The 17997-nt window shown below is 47.2% G+C and overlaps 10 protein-coding genes across 10 annotated transcripts; 4 read left to right on the top strand and 6 right to left on the bottom strand.

Annotated features, from left to right (window-relative positions):
• Positions 1–10: 10 nt before the first annotated feature.
• On the bottom strand, positions 11–2153 carry OGAPODRAFT_15447 (uncharacterized protein). Its single transcript, XM_018353736.1, has one exon. It carries the CDS (start codon positions 2100–2102, stop codon positions 72–74), a length of 2031 nt encoding a protein of 676 aa, XP_018213514.1. The 5' UTR covers positions 2103–2153; the 3' UTR covers positions 11–71.
• Positions 2154–2422: 269 nt separating this feature from the next.
• On the top strand, positions 2423–4432 carry OGAPODRAFT_15448 (uncharacterized protein). The gene has a single exon (XM_018353737.1). It carries the CDS (start codon positions 2439–2441, stop codon positions 4407–4409), a length of 1971 nt encoding a protein of 656 aa, XP_018213515.1. The 5' UTR covers positions 2423–2438; the 3' UTR covers positions 4410–4432.
• Positions 4433–4453: 21 nt separating this feature from the next.
• OGAPODRAFT_92293 (uncharacterized protein) lies at positions 4454–6925 on the bottom strand (the record flags this gene model as incomplete). Its single annotated transcript, XM_018357134.1, has 1 exon — positions 4454–6925. The coding sequence occupies one exon, from the start codon at positions 6923–6925 to the stop codon at positions 4454–4456; it is 2472 nt and encodes an 823-aa protein (XP_018213516.1).
• A 60-nt stretch (positions 6926–6985) lies between these two features.
• OGAPODRAFT_15449 (uncharacterized protein) lies at positions 6986–8674 on the top strand. The gene has a single exon (XM_018353738.1). It carries the CDS (start codon positions 6993–6995, stop codon positions 8646–8648), a length of 1656 nt encoding a protein of 551 aa, XP_018213517.1. The 5' UTR covers positions 6986–6992; the 3' UTR covers positions 8649–8674.
• A 21-nt stretch (positions 8675–8695) lies between these two features.
• Positions 8696–11507, top strand: OGAPODRAFT_74974 (uncharacterized protein). The gene is made up of 2 exons (XM_018355954.1): positions 8696–8710; positions 8744–11507. The coding sequence occupies exons 1-2, from the start codon at positions 8705–8707 to the stop codon at positions 9296–9298; spliced, it is 561 nt and encodes a 186-aa protein (XP_018213518.1). The 5' UTR covers positions 8696–8704; the 3' UTR covers positions 9299–11507.
• On the bottom strand, positions 8744–11508 carry OGAPODRAFT_15450 (uncharacterized protein). Its single transcript, XM_018353739.1, has one exon. The coding sequence runs from the start codon at positions 11486–11488 to the stop codon at positions 9350–9352; it is 2139 nt and encodes a 712-aa protein (XP_018213519.1). The 5' UTR covers positions 11489–11508; the 3' UTR covers positions 8744–9349.
• A 34-nt stretch (positions 11509–11542) lies between these two features.
• Positions 11543–14295, top strand: OGAPODRAFT_97329 (uncharacterized protein; the record flags this gene model as incomplete). The annotated part of the gene is made up of 1 exon (XM_018357942.1): positions 11543–14295. One exon carries the CDS (start codon positions 11543–11545, stop codon positions 12785–12787), a length of 1245 nt encoding a protein of 414 aa, XP_018213520.1. The 3' UTR covers positions 12788–14295.
• Positions 12827–13903, bottom strand: OGAPODRAFT_44772 (uncharacterized protein; the record flags this gene model as incomplete). The annotated part of the gene is made up of 1 exon (XM_018355483.1): positions 12827–13903. One exon carries the CDS (start codon positions 13901–13903, stop codon positions 12827–12829), a length of 1077 nt encoding a protein of 358 aa, XP_018213521.1.
• Positions 14296–14366: 71 nt separating the features above from the next.
• On the bottom strand, positions 14367–16038 carry OGAPODRAFT_15451 (uncharacterized protein). Its single transcript, XM_018353740.1, has one exon. The coding sequence runs from the start codon at positions 16024–16026 to the stop codon at positions 14392–14394; it is 1635 nt and encodes a 544-aa protein (XP_018213522.1). The 5' UTR covers positions 16027–16038; the 3' UTR covers positions 14367–14391.
• A 484-nt stretch (positions 16039–16522) lies between these two features.
• OGAPODRAFT_44372 (uncharacterized protein) lies at positions 16523–17962 on the bottom strand (the record flags this gene model as incomplete). Its single annotated transcript, XM_018355467.1, has 1 exon — positions 16523–17962. A coding segment is annotated over one exon (1440 nt), but the record flags the coding sequence as incomplete, so codon positions are not given.
• Positions 17963–17997: the final 35 nt, after the last annotated feature.

The raw sequence follows: 17997 nt of genomic DNA on the forward strand, positions 1-17997 counted from the left end.
CCTCCGATTTGTCTTAGATGCTTCTGTAATATAAAACAGCCCATTCATTATATAACCTATCCATCAATGCGTCATAAATAAGGACCAGATACATTGACAATCTGGTCTGTCCCCACTGTGTTTTCACCGTGGAAATAAGTTTTGAAAGACTCCATCTTGCCATTTACACTCTCGCTCACTGCATTGATCATTCCTGTAGGCCCATCATATATGATAGAGTCTGCGTCGTTGATCCAGTCCCGTGACTCCAGCAGATCGGTAGCACTGTCGTCCTGCAGAATCTTGGATCGCTCCCTCGATATGATTCCGGAAACATTTTTCATGTTCAAAGTAGGCTTCGAGTATTCTTTAGCAGCACGATCGTGCTGCTTAGTCAGTATGTTGTCTAGCTTTTCGTCCTCACCCTCTTGATCGTCGTCCACTTGAGGGCTGGGGTCCCATTTATATTTGTAAAGATCCTCCCCAGCAACGCAAGCCGAGGAAAAATGGTTTTCCACCAGATGGTCAATCACTTGCCAACCATATGCATTCGCAAAACGTCTGCGGACGACAATATTGTTATGAGCGTCTGGTTCCAGATTCACCAGCACCTTACGCCAGGTCATGCCGTTGTGCCATCTTCTTGCAATCTTCTCTTCTATCACTCGCTGGCGCTTCAAAGGATCTAGAGTCTGCAACACGCTTGTACTCCGTAGAGGAGTGCACGGAATGACGTCTGGAGTATACACTTTGTCATGTATTATAACGTTTGGACGCGAATTGGGGTCAGTGAGGTATTTAAGTGGAGGCAAAGGGGGAAGCAGCACTTTCTTAATGCTCTCAATCACTGAGGACTTAGGGAGTGGATAAAACTGCTCCAGATCATCGTGGACCGAATCGTTCGGCACTGAAGAGTCGCTAGTCTGATACCGCTGGTACCGTTTAGCTTTTTGCTGATGTTGCGAACTGGGTGCGCAAAGCGAAATCAGCGTCTGAATTGGTGACAGCAGCTTAGCTTTTACGGAGCTCATCACGTCGCGATCCTGCTGCTCAACATTGTCTGGAATTTCTCCAACTTCTGAGTTTCCTGTGTTATAATCTTTGCTGGACCCAGATCCAGATTGCGTTTCGTACACTTTGGATAAACCTTTCCAATCCAGATAAAGCAGAGCAGAGGTTCGCAGCGGTACAATTCCATCATGGATTGCGTTTGCGTAGAGCGTACGACGCTTGAAGCGACGAAGAATACTCCGTGTGGATTCGGAAGGAAGTAACATCAAAAGAGGGTTTAAACCTTGCAGTCCCAGGTCCTGGCCTGTTTTCCCCACGATGCCAAAACTTAGTGCCATTTTCACATATGCCGGATTTTCGTTAGAGATGCCAAGAAACGGGGACGCGAGCGCAATGAAATTCTCCGGCTGTATCTTTTGGAAAAACTCCGGATAATTGTGGTCGATGTAAGCTATGGCAAATGTCTGAACAAGGCCGCCCAACGAGTGCCCAATAAATGAGATCCTGGCAATGTCTGCCGATGGCGCAACCTCGTGGACCAAATACTCGGCTAGTCGTCTTCCCAAATACTTGACACCCCGTTCGGTTTTGCACACGTTGCGCGTGTAGCCTCTGATGATAACCTTTTCTCCCGTTTTCTCGGCCTCTTGCTCAATCTGTTCCTTCAAGTAGAACATGTCTGCGGAGACGTTTGAGTGGAGACCATGTGTGAGTACCACCAGGTGCACATTGGGCTCGGATGTGTTTTTATTCCATAACTGTTCTGTGGTGATGTGTTCGACCTCCAGTTGCGGCGAAAACTTGCCAAACGTGTCTCCAAAGTTGTGTCTGTGTAGCGTATCGCGGTCAAGACCAATCATGAGCTCGAAATGGACTTCAGAACTCGTGCTGAAGATCATCTGGCTAATAACATCTATAATCCAAACGTATTCGTCCTTGATGGTATGCAGCGACAATTCGGCGGTTAGACTCTGTCCGGCAGACAAGTTGGGGTCGTAAACAGGCTGGTCTGCCGTGATGAAACACTGGCGTTGGTGAGAATATTCTTGTGCTCTAATATCGCAATACAAAATATAGGGACCTGTGAGGTAGGCGGCACGCAAGGGAAGCATCTCAACATTCTTGATTTTGGCAAAGAGCGCGGGGGGCCGGTCCTTGCCCTCAGGGCGGTATCTGACAATGAAGCGATTGACCTCACCGATTCGCACAGATTGGTGACTGCGGAACAGAAGAGAATCGAGCATAATTGCAGGAAAACTGCACGGCCACACGAAATGCGCAAAAATGTCAAACTGATTAGAGCGCACCGCCACACACCGCTACCGGCCCGATGCAGACAAAAAATTTTTTCAAAATGACTAACCCGGGGAAAGAGTTAAATATTTGAGCACGAATTTACAAAGCTTCTCTCAGACATGTTAAGAACTTCCTGCAAAAACACACCCGCGATGCGCATGGTTGCGCTCAGAGGAGCCCGTACAGTCCGTGCTGTGCGATGCAAGTCCTCGTCTGCGTCCGTGTTTGTGGATTCACGGCCTACTCCTGCTCCTTCTTTCAATACCTCTGATCGAAAAGGCCCTTCGCCCCTCTCCTCTGCTCCTCAGATGGACAGCTCCTTTATTGGGCTCACAGGTGGTCAGATATTCCACGAAATGATGCAGAGACACAACGTCGACACCATTTTCGGGTATCCAGGAGGTGCCATTTTGCCAGTGTACGATGCCATCTACAACTCTGATAAGTTCAACTTTGTTCTTCCACGCCACGAACAAGGTGCAGGACATATGGCCGAGGGTTACGCCAGAGCCGTGGGGAAGCCTGGTGTTGTCTTGGTGACCTCTGGTCCCGGTGCCACCAATGTCATCACCCCTATGGCAGACGCTCTAGCAGACGGTGTGCCGATGGTGGTGTTTACTGGCCAGGTGCCCACCTCCGCTATTGGAACCGACGCTTTCCAGGAGGCCGACGTTGTCGGTATCTCGAGATCCTGCACCAAATGGAACGTTATGGTGAAGAACGTTGCGGAGCTGCCAAGACGTATCAATGAGGCGTTCGAGATCGCCACCAGCGGTCGTCCTGGCCCTGTGCTCGTGGACCTTCCAAAAGACGTGACGGCAGCCATTTTGAAGGAAGCCATTCCAGTCAGTTCGACCCTTCCTTCCAACACACTGAACAAGATCACACATGCTGCTGCTACCGAGTTCACCACCCAATGTATTCAGCGCGCTGCCGCTCTGGTTAACAAGGCCAAAAAACCTATTCTTTACGTCGGTGCCGGCATTCTCAACTCGGAGAATGGCCCAAAGAGACTCAAGGAGCTTGCAGACAAGGCCCAGATCCCAGTCACCACCACTATCCAAGCCCTGGGAGCATTTGACCAGGAGGATGAAAAATCTCTCGACATGCTTGGAATGCACGGATCCGCCGTGGCAAACAGCGCTATGCAGAATGCCGACCTGATCATCGCTCTGGGAGCAAGGTTCGACGACAGAGTCACCGGAAACGTGGCCAAATTCGCACCAGAGGCCAGACTGGCTGCCCAAGAAAACCGTGGCGGTATCATCCATTTCGAAATCTCTCCAAAGAACATCAACAAGGTTGTCGAGGCCACAGAGGCCATCGAGGGCGATGTGACCGAGAACCTTGAGCTATTTAATCAGTTGGTGCATCCAGTGGCCTCTCGTCCGGAGTGGTTTGATCAGATCAGAGCATGGAAAGAGAAGTACCCATATGCCTACCAGATGGAGACCCCAGGCTCCAAAATCAAGCCACAGACTCTCATGAGAGAGATCTCGAAACAAGCCAATGCCACCGGCCGTGACATCGTCGTCACCACCGGTGTTGGACAGCACCAGATGTGGGCCGCTCAACATTTCACCTGGAGAAAGCCTCGTTCTTTTATCACCTCCGGTGGTTTGGGAACTATGGGATTTGGATTGCCTGCTGCTATCGGTGCTCAAATCGCTAAGCCAGACGCTTTGGTCATCGACATCGATGGAGATGCCTCGTTTAATATGACTCTTACCGAGCTTTCTTCAGCAGTGCAGGCCAACGCGCCGGTCAAGATCGTCGTTCTCAATAACGAGGAGCAGGGAATGGTGACCCAATGGCAATCGTTGTTCTACGACTACAGATACGCCCACACGCACCAGAGTAATCCAGATTTTGTGAAACTTGGTGAAGCTATGGGCGTGAAGTCGTTTAGAGTTGAGGACCAGTCTGAGATGGTTGACGGCGTGAAGAAGATGATTGAATACAACGATGGTCCGATCCTGATGGAGGTCATCGTTGAGAAGAAGGTGTCTGTCTTGCCAATGGTGCCTGGAGGTTGCGCTTTGGACGAGTTTATTGTGTTCGACCCAGAAGTCGAGGCTCAAAGAGATGAGCTCAGAAAGCAGAGAACTGGCGGAAAACATTGAGTATTTATAAGAGCATGTTACAAGCACTATACTGTAGGCTGATTTCAGTTCTTCTTGAAGAACTTGCCAAAACTTTTCAGGTTCTCACCAATGTCTATTTTGTTGTCGTTGATGTTGAACGTCTTGGCAATGTTTTTCTCGAAATGATCGCGAGTGTTTAGAAGTGACTGTTTATCAATTTTGAAGTTCGAGTTCGGGCTGTTGAAAAATCCAGTCAGGGCCATATTTGGAGACGAGACTACTCCCTCAGGAGCATCTTCAAGCTTCAACCCCTCGAGGAAGCTGTTGCTTTCGGGCAACGTTTCTTCTGTTGTCTCGAAGTGACGAAGCTCGTTCTTAAATTGGTCCAGATATCTGTGTTTGTCCTTTTCATACGTTGCGTCGTTGGTCAACAGGCCTTTCAACTTTAGAACCTTGACAAAATTGTTGAAATTTGAGTCGGCCACAATTGTGAAGTAGCTGGACATAAAGTCGCTCATGGGCGATGTCGAAACCATTAGAATCTTCAGGAGGGTATTGATGTTGGATACTTTGGAGCCGATGTTCTTCGAAAAGCTGTTTGAAGATGTGATCTTGACTGGCTCTGGAGATAAGCTAGGTAGGTCAAGCAGAAAGGATTTCAGTGACTGGAGATCAAACACAAACTGTTCAGCCATGATTTCTGTAATTGGTCGCAATTTCACAATGTTCAGCCATAACTCGCTCAGAACTAGCTCCACTAATTTATCCAGGTAGTTGCGAATATACAAGACTCTGTTGAAGTTGGGAAATATTAGAGAACAGTTTTCTCTGATCACCCGCTTTACAGAACCCATATACCGCGATTCTCCAGATACTTCAGAAATGATCTTCCAATTATAGTTCAGCATCTCACGCCAGGAATGGTGAAGATCGTTTTCCATCTTGACGAACAGCAGATTAATACAATTGTTGATTAAGTTGAGGTAACTGTTTCTTGCTTTCTCGAAATCCATTTTCTGAGCAAGCGTTGGTGGATTTACTAAGACTGCAAGTTTCTCTTCCAACTGCGACACCGTGATCGAACAATAGTCTGCAGTGTTTAATACCAGACAAATGATCGCCGTGCCTTCAGCCTGTTCAGTTTCCGATCCCGACGATAACCGCTTAGAGTCAGGAACAAGCGGCTCCAAAACAGTCTGACGGTATTTCAGCAAATACTCAGAGAACACGGTAGAAAGCTTCACTAACGATTCGCCCTGAGAGAGCTTAGAAAGCTGTGCAAGAATCTGTCTATAAAGTCTGAACAGATCCGCAGCAGACTCTAACACGTTGACATTCGTACCTCCAGTCTCCACTCCCGATTTTTTAAGCATTGACTCTGGGTTCATAAATTCCATGAACTTGTTGTTGATCACAGTTCTCTGGTGTTCTATCCAGATATTCAGGTAAGGCTCGAATACGTCGGAAATGGACCCTTCAAAGCTTTGTTTGAATTTCTTGCTGATGAAAGCCTCAAAGTCAAGCGTTTCTCCAAGCGCGTTTAAAAGCAAGTTCACATCCACCTTGCTACCAGTGAGACGAGTTTCTTTCGCAGTCGCCTCACTCAAATCCTTGCGTGTGATTTTACAGAAGTGACTGGTCAGCTCCTGAGACATTTTCCAGCTTTCTGGGAAGACATTCGCGTGGTATTTTTCGAAATTGGTGAGGATCTGTCTGAAAAACATGAATCTTCTTTTGAGATTATCCAATGAGCCTGCTTCCTCTGTGGCTTTGAAGATATTAGTAAGTTCTTTGAGCGTTGTGATAGTGTACCATGTAGTCAGTTTGTCGCGATATGGACGGCCCAATAGCTCTAGTAGCTCACAGGCACTCGCCAGTTGAGGATTATGTAGCTCTTCCATTATTTCGCGCTCAAAATCAGCAAAGATCTCGTCTATAATCCTATTTTTCAGTGAGCCGATTTTCTTGTTAAGCGTGTTGATCTCGTCAATGCTCTTGTAAGACTGGAAGTGGTTCATCAGCTCCACTACCACGCTGAAAAGCTGTTTGATTTGCAGATAGTCCTTCACAGGGTTTGTCGTATCGCTCAAAAAAGATTCTAGGTTTTCGTATGCGGTCACCAGCATCTGTAGTCGTTTCATTATGGTCATCGTAAGAGTCAGGTTTTTCTTTGCGTTGTCCAATGACTTGATACTCGCGGTCATTCTGTTGATGGTGCTTCCGGTGGCTTCTGCCGAAATTTTCGTATCCTTGACGTCTGCAATCAAGCTTTCCAATTCCTCATCTACAGCACCTAAAGCGTCCTTCCCCTCGCTGGCGTTCAACATCGCTTCATGGTATTGCGATTGACGTGTTTGGATGTCTGAATCAATTTGCAATTTGTACACATTGATATATGCTAGCAAGGTGTCCAGCTGAGCCAGACTTGCTGGTGTGGGAAACAACTCATGGATATCCAGCAATGGATCGTAATTATCGGCCATGATCGAGTTACCCTCGCTCGCTCGCGTCGATCCGGCCTCAATTAGTCGATCTTTAAATGACTTGCCGGACATAATAATGAACTTTTTCCTTGAGACTTTTTCTTGTTTTTTTTTCCATTTCTTCGTCATGTCGCTAAGAATGCCCAGCCAGCCTAACGCTGGCCTCTTCAAACAGGGATATCAGACACATGCTAGCACGGACGGTGCTATAAACAGAAACATTCAGGCCTGCAGAGAGCTCAGCAATATGATTTCCACGTCGATTGGACCTTGTGGCAAGAACAAAATCATCGTGAACAGACTCGAGAAGGTTTCGATCACCAACGATGCTGCCACCATGATCAGAGAGCTCGAAGTGGTGCATCCAGCAGTCAAAGTGATGATCATGTCTTCTGAGCAACAAGAGGAAGAGATGGGTGACAACACGAACTACGTGTTGGTGTTGGCGGGCGAGTTGTTACACCTGGCAGAAAAACTTGTGGTTTTGGGCTTGACACCAACGGAAATCATTCAAGGATACAATCTTGCCAACAAGTTTGCCTTGAAAGAGCTGGAAAACTTGGTGATTGACCAAATCTCTGACTTGAACTCAAAGGATGAATTGCTGAAGATCATCCAGCCCGTGATCGCGTCGAAGCAGTACGGCAATGAAAAGAAGATCAGCGATCTCGTTGCAGACGCAATAATTAACGTGATTCCAAAAAATAATCCAAAACTTTTCAACGTGGACTCGATTCGAGTGGTCAAAATCATGGGAGCTTCCCTGAACAGTTCTTTTGTCCTGAAAGGGATGGTTTTCCCAAGGGAACCAGAGTCTCAGGTGAAGAAGATCAGCAAGCCATCTAAAGTGGCTATTTTTACGTGCCCAATAGACATATCGACAACAGAGACCAAGGGAACCGTGCTGTTGCACAACGCCGACGAGATGCTCGGCTTCAGCAAAGGTGAGGAAAACCAGCTGGATCAACTAGTCAAGGAGATCTACAATACAGGAGTCCGTGTCGTTGTTGCCGGTGCTGGAGTGGGAGAGCTCGCACTTCACTATTTGGACAGGTACGGCATTCTGGTACTCAAAGTGCCGTCCAAGTTTGATCTGAGAAGAATTGCCAGAGTTTGCGGTGGAACTCCTTTGGCAAGACTAGGTGCTCCAATGCCGGAGGAGATGGGAACAGTGGACGTGGTGGAAACCAAAGAGATTGGTGGTGATAGAGTCACCATTTTCCGCCAGGATAAAGAATCTTCTCTCACGGCGTCGATCGTCGTTAGAGGTGCTACGAAAAACAACTTGGAAGATGTCGAAAGGGCCATTGATGACGGCGTTGCTGTTGTCAAGGCGGTCTTGAAGGATCCTAGATTACTTCCAGGAGCAGGGTCTGTCGAGGCAGAGTTGGTGAAACGAATCACTTCTTACGGAGAGAAGACTCCAGGATTGATGCAGCTTGGTATTAAGAAGTTTGCTGAGGCCTTTGAGTTTCTGCCACGTATCCTGTGTGAGACGTCTGGTATTGATGCTTCTGAAGTTCTGCCAAGATTATACGCTTCCCACGATGAAAATGATGCCAACTCGTTGAAGTACGGAATCGATATTGAGGCAGAATCTTCGGGAGAGTCTCTTTTGGATGTTAAAGAGCACAAAATCTATGATTCTCTCATCTGCAAGAGGAACGCTATAAACTTGGCTACTGAGGCTGTGTGCACCGTTTTGAGTGTGGACCAGATCATTGTTGCTAAGCGGGCCGGAGGTCCTGCCATGCCTCAGCAACCAAAACCGGGAAATTGGGACCAGGCTGATTAGTACTACCATATACCTAAATATCAAAGAAAAAAAAATAAAAAAAAATATATAATGATATGAAGGTAGGTTTCGAGTCAGTGAATACTAACAGCTAGGTGGAAGTTGCACGAGAGAAACTTTTATCAAACTTTGAGGTATACAACCATCTTGTAGATATACAAAAAGAAAACAACTGGAACTTCACGTTGGGTGAGGATACCAATAAGAAACAACGCAGAAAGAGAGGAAACCATTTAATAGATCTAGAAATCATTACAAGAGAGCTTTCAGGATTTTTGGTTCGAACAGGGCAGTCAAATGATTATTCCAAACAGAATGTGGTGGAGTTTATGACTGGTTTGAATCAGTACAGTCTGATGAAAATAGAAAAACTTGAGATCTTGAACAGACTGCCACGAACGATCGTCTCCCTATTCTCTGTGATTGAGGAATGCGACCAGAGATTTAGTGACGAGCAATGTAATAGCATGCTGGAACTTGTGCAAAGGTGTTTCCCTGTTGCACAGGAAGCGGTAGAAGATGAACATATGGAAGTTGAACAAGAAGAAGAGGAGGAGGAAGAGGAAGTGATCGCGGAGCAGTTTGAAATGGAAGAGCTACAACATGAGACGTTTGCTCAGATCGATGAAGCGGAAGAGCAAGAAGAGTGATGCACTATGTACCAAATTAAGATCGATAATATCCAAAAGCTCTATATGTACCTAAAATAAATCTAGAAGATCAGCATTCGTGGTCTCTTGATGTCGATTAGATTGCTGGGATTGCTGATGAGATTCTGGCTCTTGGATCAGGTCCTTGAACACGGACGAGCCAGACGGCTGCGGTGGTGGTGGCTGCGTAGACAAATTGGTGAACAAATCGTTCAATTCATCCAAAATGTTTCCAGTGACCGGAGTGCTCGTATCAGATTGTCCGTTCGCATTTTGAACAGCGTCATAATCATCATCAAAGTCCAGCAGATTTTCAGCTTTGACAGTATTATTAACAATCTCAGACTTGGCCATTTGCTGCAGTTCCTCGAATTTCTTGGTCTGGAGTTGAGTGTTAATCAGTTCACCGTCGACTGATTTGATAAAGCTTGACGCAGGTTTATGATAAACTGAGCCTAAATTGGAGATCTCGTTGACAAGCTCATTGAGAAGGAGAGGTGGGAAATGGTCTATTGTAGACTCAAGCACAGGAAGCTTGCTTAGAATAATTTTCTTCTGCAGCTCCGAATTGTCTGTAGATAAAATTCTCCAGTAAATGTAAGCCTTATCCCTAACGTCTGGGTTTTCTATCTCCTTGGTGGCCTGATTGAGCGCCTGCTGCAGCAGGCTCTGTGTGACTGGCGTAGGCTTCGTGAGATTGATTTTCACAATTGTGGTCAAAAATGCTGATTGCACGGCTGGGTCCATGTCTTGGAATTGCGCCATCAGAGACGTAAGACGGTCTTCTAGATGTGGGATTTCAGAAGCGTACTGCCCGACAATCCACACGTAAGATGCCAGTGCGTCACTCGATTTCAAAGAGTCCAACTCGAGATCTCCAATAATAGTAATGACGGTTGTGAGGTACTCGTTGCTGTACCTTCTCAATATATTTTGTAGGACCACGACTAGTTGATCAATGACGTAGTCAGAACGTGAAATGAAGAGCTCATATAGCACGTCAATTGCCTTTTTTGATATTTTCGGGATTTTGATAGCCAGCTGACCAAGAGCCATAACAGACTTGTCTACCACCTCAGTTTCAATTTCCATAGCGTATTCACGGAGTTCTGCCAAAAGCAGCAGCCCATTCGAGTCGTCTGCCAATCTCACCATAATGTCAATTTTCTCCAGTTTGAGGTATAATGGATCGTTGTACTTGATAAAGAATACACGGAGCTCTCTCGCCAAAACCACGGGATATTTCTCCAAAATGATACGAATATTTCTGAGAGCAACATATTGAAGTTCCGGAGGAGTGGATAGCAACGAAACCAGGGGCGAAGAAAGCCGTTTCAGCAGCGAGTTCTTTTGCTCCTCATCTACCTTGTCCAATTGCTTGATGATAACCTTCACAGCACTGAGCACAACAGCCGGATTTTCGTGCTGAAGCTGCGGTGAGACACGGTCGATAATGTGCTGCACCTCGCCAACTTCTTCGGCAGCATAGTCCGCAAGTGCCGTAAGAATTGCGATACGACCCCATTCTGTGCACTCATTCAGCGTAATGAGCAATTTCTTAAGGATCTTTGAGTCAATCTTGAGAATGTTGGAGTTTGTTGCCTTGGAAATCTCTATCAGGGCTGAAATCGAATTAGCAACCACCATCTGGTTAGAGTCGTCCAGCAGACTCATCAGCTCGTCCAAAAACCCTTGCTCAATGCACATGCGAGAATTGAGGTCAAAAAGCTTCGCCACACAGATGGCCGCTGTTTTACGAACGTACGGATTGTCATCCTTGAGAGTCCGTTTTAGAGGGATTTCCATGTAATCAACCATTTTGTCCACCCGAATGCAACCCATGGTCCGAATCGCAAGCGCTCTAACCAGAGGATTTGGATCCTCGGTATCTTGGACAAAAGTGTTGACGGCCAAGATACAAAGTTCTGGGTTCGTTTTTGCGTAGTTCATCAAATACAGATACACCAGTTTCTTCTGCTCTAAATCATGCGTGGCGATATTCTTGAGAATATCCGGGAACAACGATGACACGTCTTTGCCCACAGTCATTGCAGCGATCACTCTTTGAATTGTATCCTTACGCTCATCTGCATACTGCGAAACAAGTCCTTCTCTGAATTCAAATGTTTCACCTTTGCGAGGAACATTGAATAGTTTCCGGAGTCTCGATTCCAGCCGTGACACAGACATGATGACAAAAGTGGCCAGCGAAAAACAAATAAATATTTGAGATATTCTTTTTCTATGGGAATTGATTTACAGCTCAACAGGGTAAAGACACTACTTTCGAAACTTGATTTTAGCCCAACATTCAAAGTTGTTCACATCGCAGGCACAAATGGGAAGGGGTCAGTAAGCTCGTATGTGTCTCATGTGCTCACCGCACAAGGAATCCGCAACGGCCGTCTGAACTCACCACATCTGCTATATAAATGGGATTCTGTGCAAATAAACGATAAGGCAGTACCACAGAGAGATTTCGCTGCTGCAGAGGAACATGTTCGTGAAGTAGACCATCGAGATAACATCAATTGCACCGAGTTCGAGGTGCTCACCTGCACAGCCTTGCACATGTTCAATGCAAAACGAGTGCGGGTGGCAGTTCTAGAAACCGGCCTCGGGGGACGGCTGGATGCCACCAACGTACTAGCAGCAGCAAACACACTGTGCACGGCTATAACAAAGATAGGACTGGATCACGAGCATTTGCTGGGAAGCACACTTGAGAAGATAGCGTACGAAAAAGCAGGGATAATTAAAGAAGGCGTCCCATGTGTCGTTGATGGATCCAATAAAGGCTCTGTTTTGCGCACAATAGAGCATCTGGCAAGGAAAAAGGGCTCAGAATATTTGCCCGTGAGTGATTCTCCGGCCCAAAAATTTGAACGTTTGGGAGCATGTCTGGGAGACTTCCGTACGAACCTCCAGGGCGAGTACCAACAGATGAACCTTTCTGTTGCCCTTGGGATATTGAATGTGATTTCCAGGTCCTTGCCAATTGGAAAAGATGCCGTAGAGCTTGGCATCAGAAACACAAGCTGGCCGGGCCGATTGCAAAAACTTAATCTCAAACTCCGGTCAGACGAAGTCCCAGTTTTGCTTGATGGAGCTCATAATAGTGAAGCAGCGGAACAGCTTTCAAAATACTTGGGCTCTTCTCGGTCAACGGGAGTCACTTTTGTTATAGCAATGACGTCCGGGAAAGACGTCTCCGGGCTGCTTCAGCCTCTCATCAAACCCCAGGATACGGTAATCTTTACGCGGTTTTCGGAACCAGTGGACGGAATGCCCTGGATCGAAAGTTATTCTCCGGAGGAACTATTCAATAAAGCACGGCTCACTGTTGACTCCACCATCCAACCAAACCTGGAAGCGGCATTATCAGCCGCCCAAAATACCCAGAAGCCCATCGTGATCTGTGGCAGTCTGTATTTAGTGGCAGAAGTGTTGCGTTTGCATTTACGCAACGGAGGCGTCCAGACATGGTGAATACACTGCATTCAATCTAATATATACATTAGTCCATGACTACTTGGTAGGTTTGCCTTTTTGGACGCGTCTGACATTCTTAGCCCACTTCTTTATGTCAGAACGGTACTTGGCAGACACTTTCAAGCTATCTGCCTCGGTGAAGTCGGCTAAAAACTTGTGTTTGAGCAGCACATGCGGATCAGGCCTCTCCTTCTCCTTTTTCAAACACAGTTCAACAAACTCACAGAGTTCAGGAGTGTAGCCATCACTCTCTTTGAGCGAGGGCGGTCTTTCGTTGACAATGCGCTGTAACAGATCCAGAATAGAATCCGGGGTTTTTATCTGGGGATCCCCTTTCAGGCCTGAAACCCCAGGGGCTGCTCCGCCAGGCATACCTCCAAAAGCAAACTTTCCAGAGGCCAGCTCGTATAACATCAGACCCAGAGACCACACGTCTCCCTTGATGTTGTAAACGCCTCCTTGGATGCGCTCTGGCGACATGTAGGTAGAGGTACCAACAAATGTGTCGGCCATCGAATTAATCAGCTCTCTGCTCACGCCAAAATCACACAGCTTTATGTTTCCCTTTGAGTCCAACAGCACGTTCGAAGGCTTCACATCACGATGTATAATCCTGTGGTTGTCATAAAGATAGACCAGGCCGCTCAGGACGGAGTAGGCGACGTGTTTGAGCATGAAGTCCGGGAAAGGCCCGGTGAGCTTGAAGATTTTGTCCAATGAGCCGCAGTCAACATATTCCATACAAATTACCACGTCTCCCTCGTGTAGGAAGGCTCCATAGAACCCAATGATAAAAGGCGAGTCACACTCGTGCATTATACGGAGCTCGCGGATGATTTGCGACTGTATCACCTCTTTGGCATCGATGTGGATGGTCTTCCGAGCCATGGTTTTCTGTGTTGGTAAGTGTAGCACTTTGGAAACCGTTCCCGAGTTTCCAGAGCCCAGTTTTTTAAGCATAACAAGCTCCTCTGCCTTGATGGACAGCTGATACTCCAAACCAAGCTCGAGTGTTTGTATATTGGCAATCAATTCGTCCGTGGACGCCTTTTTGTCTGGGTCTTTGAAGCCCGACTGCTCAAGGGAGGAAGCTGACGAATTGACATTCGCCATGCCGGAACTGTTTGGATGAGAGCCCACAGACACCTGTGAGGTGGCTAGAGTCAGTTTCATCACGTTCTTTCGTTTCAATGACTTGCTTTCCAAAAACGGTGTAGGCGGTTTGTTTGGAATGTTGAGCGAAGAAACAAAGGGCGTCGACTCCTGCTGTTGAACCACACGCGACGATTCTGGAAGTGGGACATGGTTGAACAGTGGTGGCGGACGCCGGCCGAAGCTCGAACCGCCGCTGGAGTCCACGGTGTCGACGCTTGAAGCTGATACTTGCGCACTTGTAACAGGACGTACGGGCAGCGTCAGCGCCGGTCGGCGAATACCATTATCTGCTGACGAAGACCTGCTCGAGAGATTCTCCTTTTCCAGTTGGCGCGGAAGCGGAGGAAGATCTTTATAGATGTTGGATTGCGACATGTACACAGCTTATCAGCTTGAAATTTTATTAAACTCCACGCGAATCTCAATATTATGTAATGGATGTATTATTATTTCTTAACTTTCTTACCCTTCTTCTTACGAGACTTTGACTTGTTAGCCGAGGGCCCAGCAGCTGGAACAGGGGCATTCGTAGCGTCCTCTGTAGCGTCCTTTTCGGTGTCCTCTGTCTCTGACCTGGAATCCTCGGCATCTGGTTCGGTGGAACCGTTTTCAGAGGCCTTGTTTTCCTCAGTCTGATTTTCTGGAGCAGCAGGCTCGGTCTCGACATTGCGAGCTTCCGGCTGGGCATCGACATGGTCAATTGACTCGGTAGCGGATTCTGGCACAGTTGTTGGTTCAGAGACTTCAGGCCGAGTCTCGGTCTGGTTTGGTTCTTGAGTGAGTTCAGACTTAGTTGCTGTCTCTTTCACTGTTTCGGTCTTTTCCCCCTGCTGGGCCAAGTCAACCTCTTTGAGGTCGTCCGCCAGGAGATCAGGCTGTGTCTGGGGCTTGATAACGTCTTCTGCTGGAATCACCGGGTCCTCGTCCTCAACAACAAAGCTGTCATTAAGAGGTGGAGCATACTGTTTCGACAGATTGGTCTGGGAAATCCGTGGCGAAGCCACCAACGAAACACTAGACCCGCTCTTTCCAACAGGCAGTCGCGATCCCACCATGCTCTTTGCCAAAGCCAATGAGCGATATTTCAGCACGTCAAAGTACGAGTACGTCTTTCCGTTTTCGGTGTACACCAGATCTTCGTCCATCTCGTCGATATAAAACTTTCCATCCTCGAGATCGTCGGCGAGATTGAGCAGAAACTCGGTAAAGCACGAGGCGACAACGAACTTGGTGTCGAAATCCCGGCCAAAAAGAATGATCTGTCCCCATCTGCCTCTTGGTCCTGGAGCAAGATCCAGGGCAATATTGTTCCCCTCATTGTCTTTCACTAACGGAATCCATTGATTGTGGTAATACACCTCTTGCACGGCCCCCTTTGGAACTGACTTCTGGGAGTCTAGGAAATGAAAATGCTTGGCCTTCTGCTGCTGGAAATGGCTGCTGCCATCCGACTTGTTTTGGGATTCGAGCAAGATTTGCTCACTGGTAAAATACTCTGTAGTTCTTTGTAATCTATCGCCGACTTTCCTCCAAATGTTGACCTCTGCAGCAATGCTTTCCAGGTCAAGCAAAGGGTATCCATAAATAAGGCCACGCTTTTTCCCTAGAGTGAGCTGACCGTCGTGAATTTGATACGACTCTCTCACGTCAAAGGGTAGAGAAATGTTCAAGTCTTTTTCAAAAGCGTTCAGATCATTAACAGTCGCTCCATTCTCCATATCATCTCCTAATTCCGGGAATTCCCTCTCCATCCACTTGTCCAACCTGTCCCACACAGAAGCAACCGAGGGTAATGGCGGTTGGCCTTCAATATAGTCCTGCATCTGGATATCGTTACCGTTTAGCTGTGAACGCATTCCAGGACGGTACTGAACTGGCCTACTGGTGGTGGAGTTTCGGGCTGATCTGCTATTCTGGGCTAGCGATGTCGATGAAGTGTTGTCCAGCATCGAGATGGATTGCGACGACTCATGTCCCGGAGCTGCCCCGAGATTGGCCGATTCCGACGCGTCATAGGAAGCGTAATGGTCATTTGTGGTGATAGAGTGAAAGAACCCCTGAATTCCTTTTAGAAACCCCATTTCAAGTGAAATATATCGACCGTGTCGTTATTTTTCTATTACTTTCAGGATGCGCTAAAATAGATGCAATTCCACATCCCTACACAGAAATCTTATTTTCCTAGCGGCCTACAGCACCGAACAGACTGGTCGGTTTGGATGCGGTTTTACGCGGCTTTGTTGTCTTTTTGCGGGTAGTCCTCTTGGGCTCCTCGATTTCGATCAGGCCATCATCAGAAATGTCTGAATCAATCACCATTGGCTCACTAGGATGCATGAATTGTGAGAGATCCGGCACAGGATCTTGCTTCTTCTTACGTCTGCCACGTGTTGATGGCTCCTCATCCGACTCCACAAATAGATCCGAGCTGACACGAGGCATTTCCTCGCGTTCTGTAGATCTCTCGCTATATTTGGCCTTGGCACGTAGCTCCTTTACGATGTTCCGGAAACCTTTTTTCAGTTCGTTCAAGGATTTGCCTTCAACACTATTCGTCTCGTCAACTCGGAGCTTCATCAGAAGCTCGAGATCATTGCCCAGCTCGTCATCCACAAATTTCTTAATTAGGTGTTTGTCGTCCTTCCTCATGGCCTCTTCAATCACGTTCGACATGTCCGTTTTTTTCAGCAGCAACAGATCGTCTTCGCTCAGTTGTCGCTGAACAAATTCACCGATGTTGAGAGTGCCTTCGCGTATTTCTAGCTCATGATCCTCGCTTTGCTGTTTCTGGAGCAATCGGTTTGCCTGCTTGTTTCCAACGGTCTTTTTCCTGTAAAAAATGACAATGTCGTTGATATTTGCAACCTTGCCGACAAACCTGTTGGAAAACCTACGAGGATTCTCCACCTCATAGCCCCCGCTGTACTCAACCCGTAGCCTAATCAAGGGAAGGGGTATTTCGACGTCAACAAGAGCTTCTAGCAAACCTTGATTGACTTCTTTCCACTTGCTAGTTGCGGCTTCGATAAGCCCTTCCACCTCGTCTATAAGCAAGTTAATCACTTCATCTTTATTTCCGGACGTTGCAGAGATGCCTGTCTCGCTCAATGTTATGTCTTTCATCGCGAAAGGCCGCACAGACTTGAGTCTTATGGGCTCGAGACTATAGTCCTTGCCCTTGATTTTGAGCAAATAGACGTGTTTGTCAGGAACTTCACCCTCGCTCAGCGAAGTTGCAACCGACGAGCCGCCCTGAAGAACGTCGAAGCCCATAGCAGCATTATGCAACGGTCTAGGAATACACTCGTGCTCATGACCCCAAAAAACGAAGTCTAAAAAACGAGGAAGATGCGCCTCTTCGAGAACGCGCGTTCCCGGTCTGGGCACATGGTTCTGGTGGACGCACATTAAACTGAACCAATTTTCGTGATCTTCGGGCTGCAAGAACTCGACTTTGCCCGAGGCCAAAGTCCGCTTTAGACGCTCTTCACGGATGCTTTGAAGGCCATATAATGCAAAATTAGTACTGCCCTTTTGGAAAAGCAACGGGCTAACTTTGATCTCGTCGTTATTCGTGATCCGTCCAAAATGATTTAGTAAGCCACCAACAGAAAGTAGATCCAGCGGCGAGAGAAGATCGTCTCCTGTCGCATCGTCGTGATTACCAGAAATAGCATACACCGGCATTCCAACATTCACGTTGGGATCATACTCACATGGGTAATTAAAATGTCGCGTGGACATCACGACCGATGGATCAGATACGAGCTTATATTCACGAGGCCTGTCAATCCAGCAGAATTCACGAAGAGTCCGGATCACATGGTAGTAAGATTTCTTGCTAGGCTTGTTGACGTGAAATAAATCGCCTGCCTGGATAACCATATCGACGTCCCGGGATTTCGCTATGCTCATGATCTCAGAGAAGGTTCTCCACGAGTCATTTCCTCTGATTGGGTCCGTCTCAAGATATCCAACATGGTTGTCTGTGGTGAGAAGAATTTCAAAAGTATCTGGCCCTGATTCTATGTCCGGCACATGCATTAAACTAT

The sequence above is a fragment of the Ogataea polymorpha genome (assembly GCF_001664045.1).
Source record: "Ogataea polymorpha strain NCYC 495 leu1.1 chromosome Unknown OGAPOscaffold_1, whole genome shotgun sequence".
NCBI classification, from domain to species: Eukaryota; Fungi; Ascomycota; class Pichiomycetes; order Pichiales; family Pichiaceae; genus Ogataea; species Ogataea polymorpha.

What these genes read in the sequence shown, in the direction of transcription:
- OGAPODRAFT_15449 (XM_018353738.1), top strand. Translation starts at nt 6,993, where the DNA reads ATGCCCAGCCAGCCTAACGCTGGCCTCTTCAAACAGGGATATCAGACA.
- OGAPODRAFT_15450 (XM_018353739.1), bottom strand. Translation starts at nt 11,488, where the DNA reads ATGTCTGTGTCACGGCTGGAATCGAGACTCCGGAAACTATTCAATGTT.
- OGAPODRAFT_15448 (XM_018353737.1), top strand. Translation starts at nt 2,439, where the DNA reads ATGCGCATGGTTGCGCTCAGAGGAGCCCGTACAGTCCGTGCTGTGCGA.
- OGAPODRAFT_15447 (XM_018353736.1), bottom strand. Translation starts at nt 2,102, where the DNA reads ATGCTTCCCTTGCGTGCCGCCTACCTCACAGGTCCCTATATTTTGTAT.
- OGAPODRAFT_15451 (XM_018353740.1), bottom strand. Translation starts at nt 16,026, where the DNA reads ATGGGGTTTCTAAAAGGAATTCAGGGGTTCTTTCACTCTATCACCACA.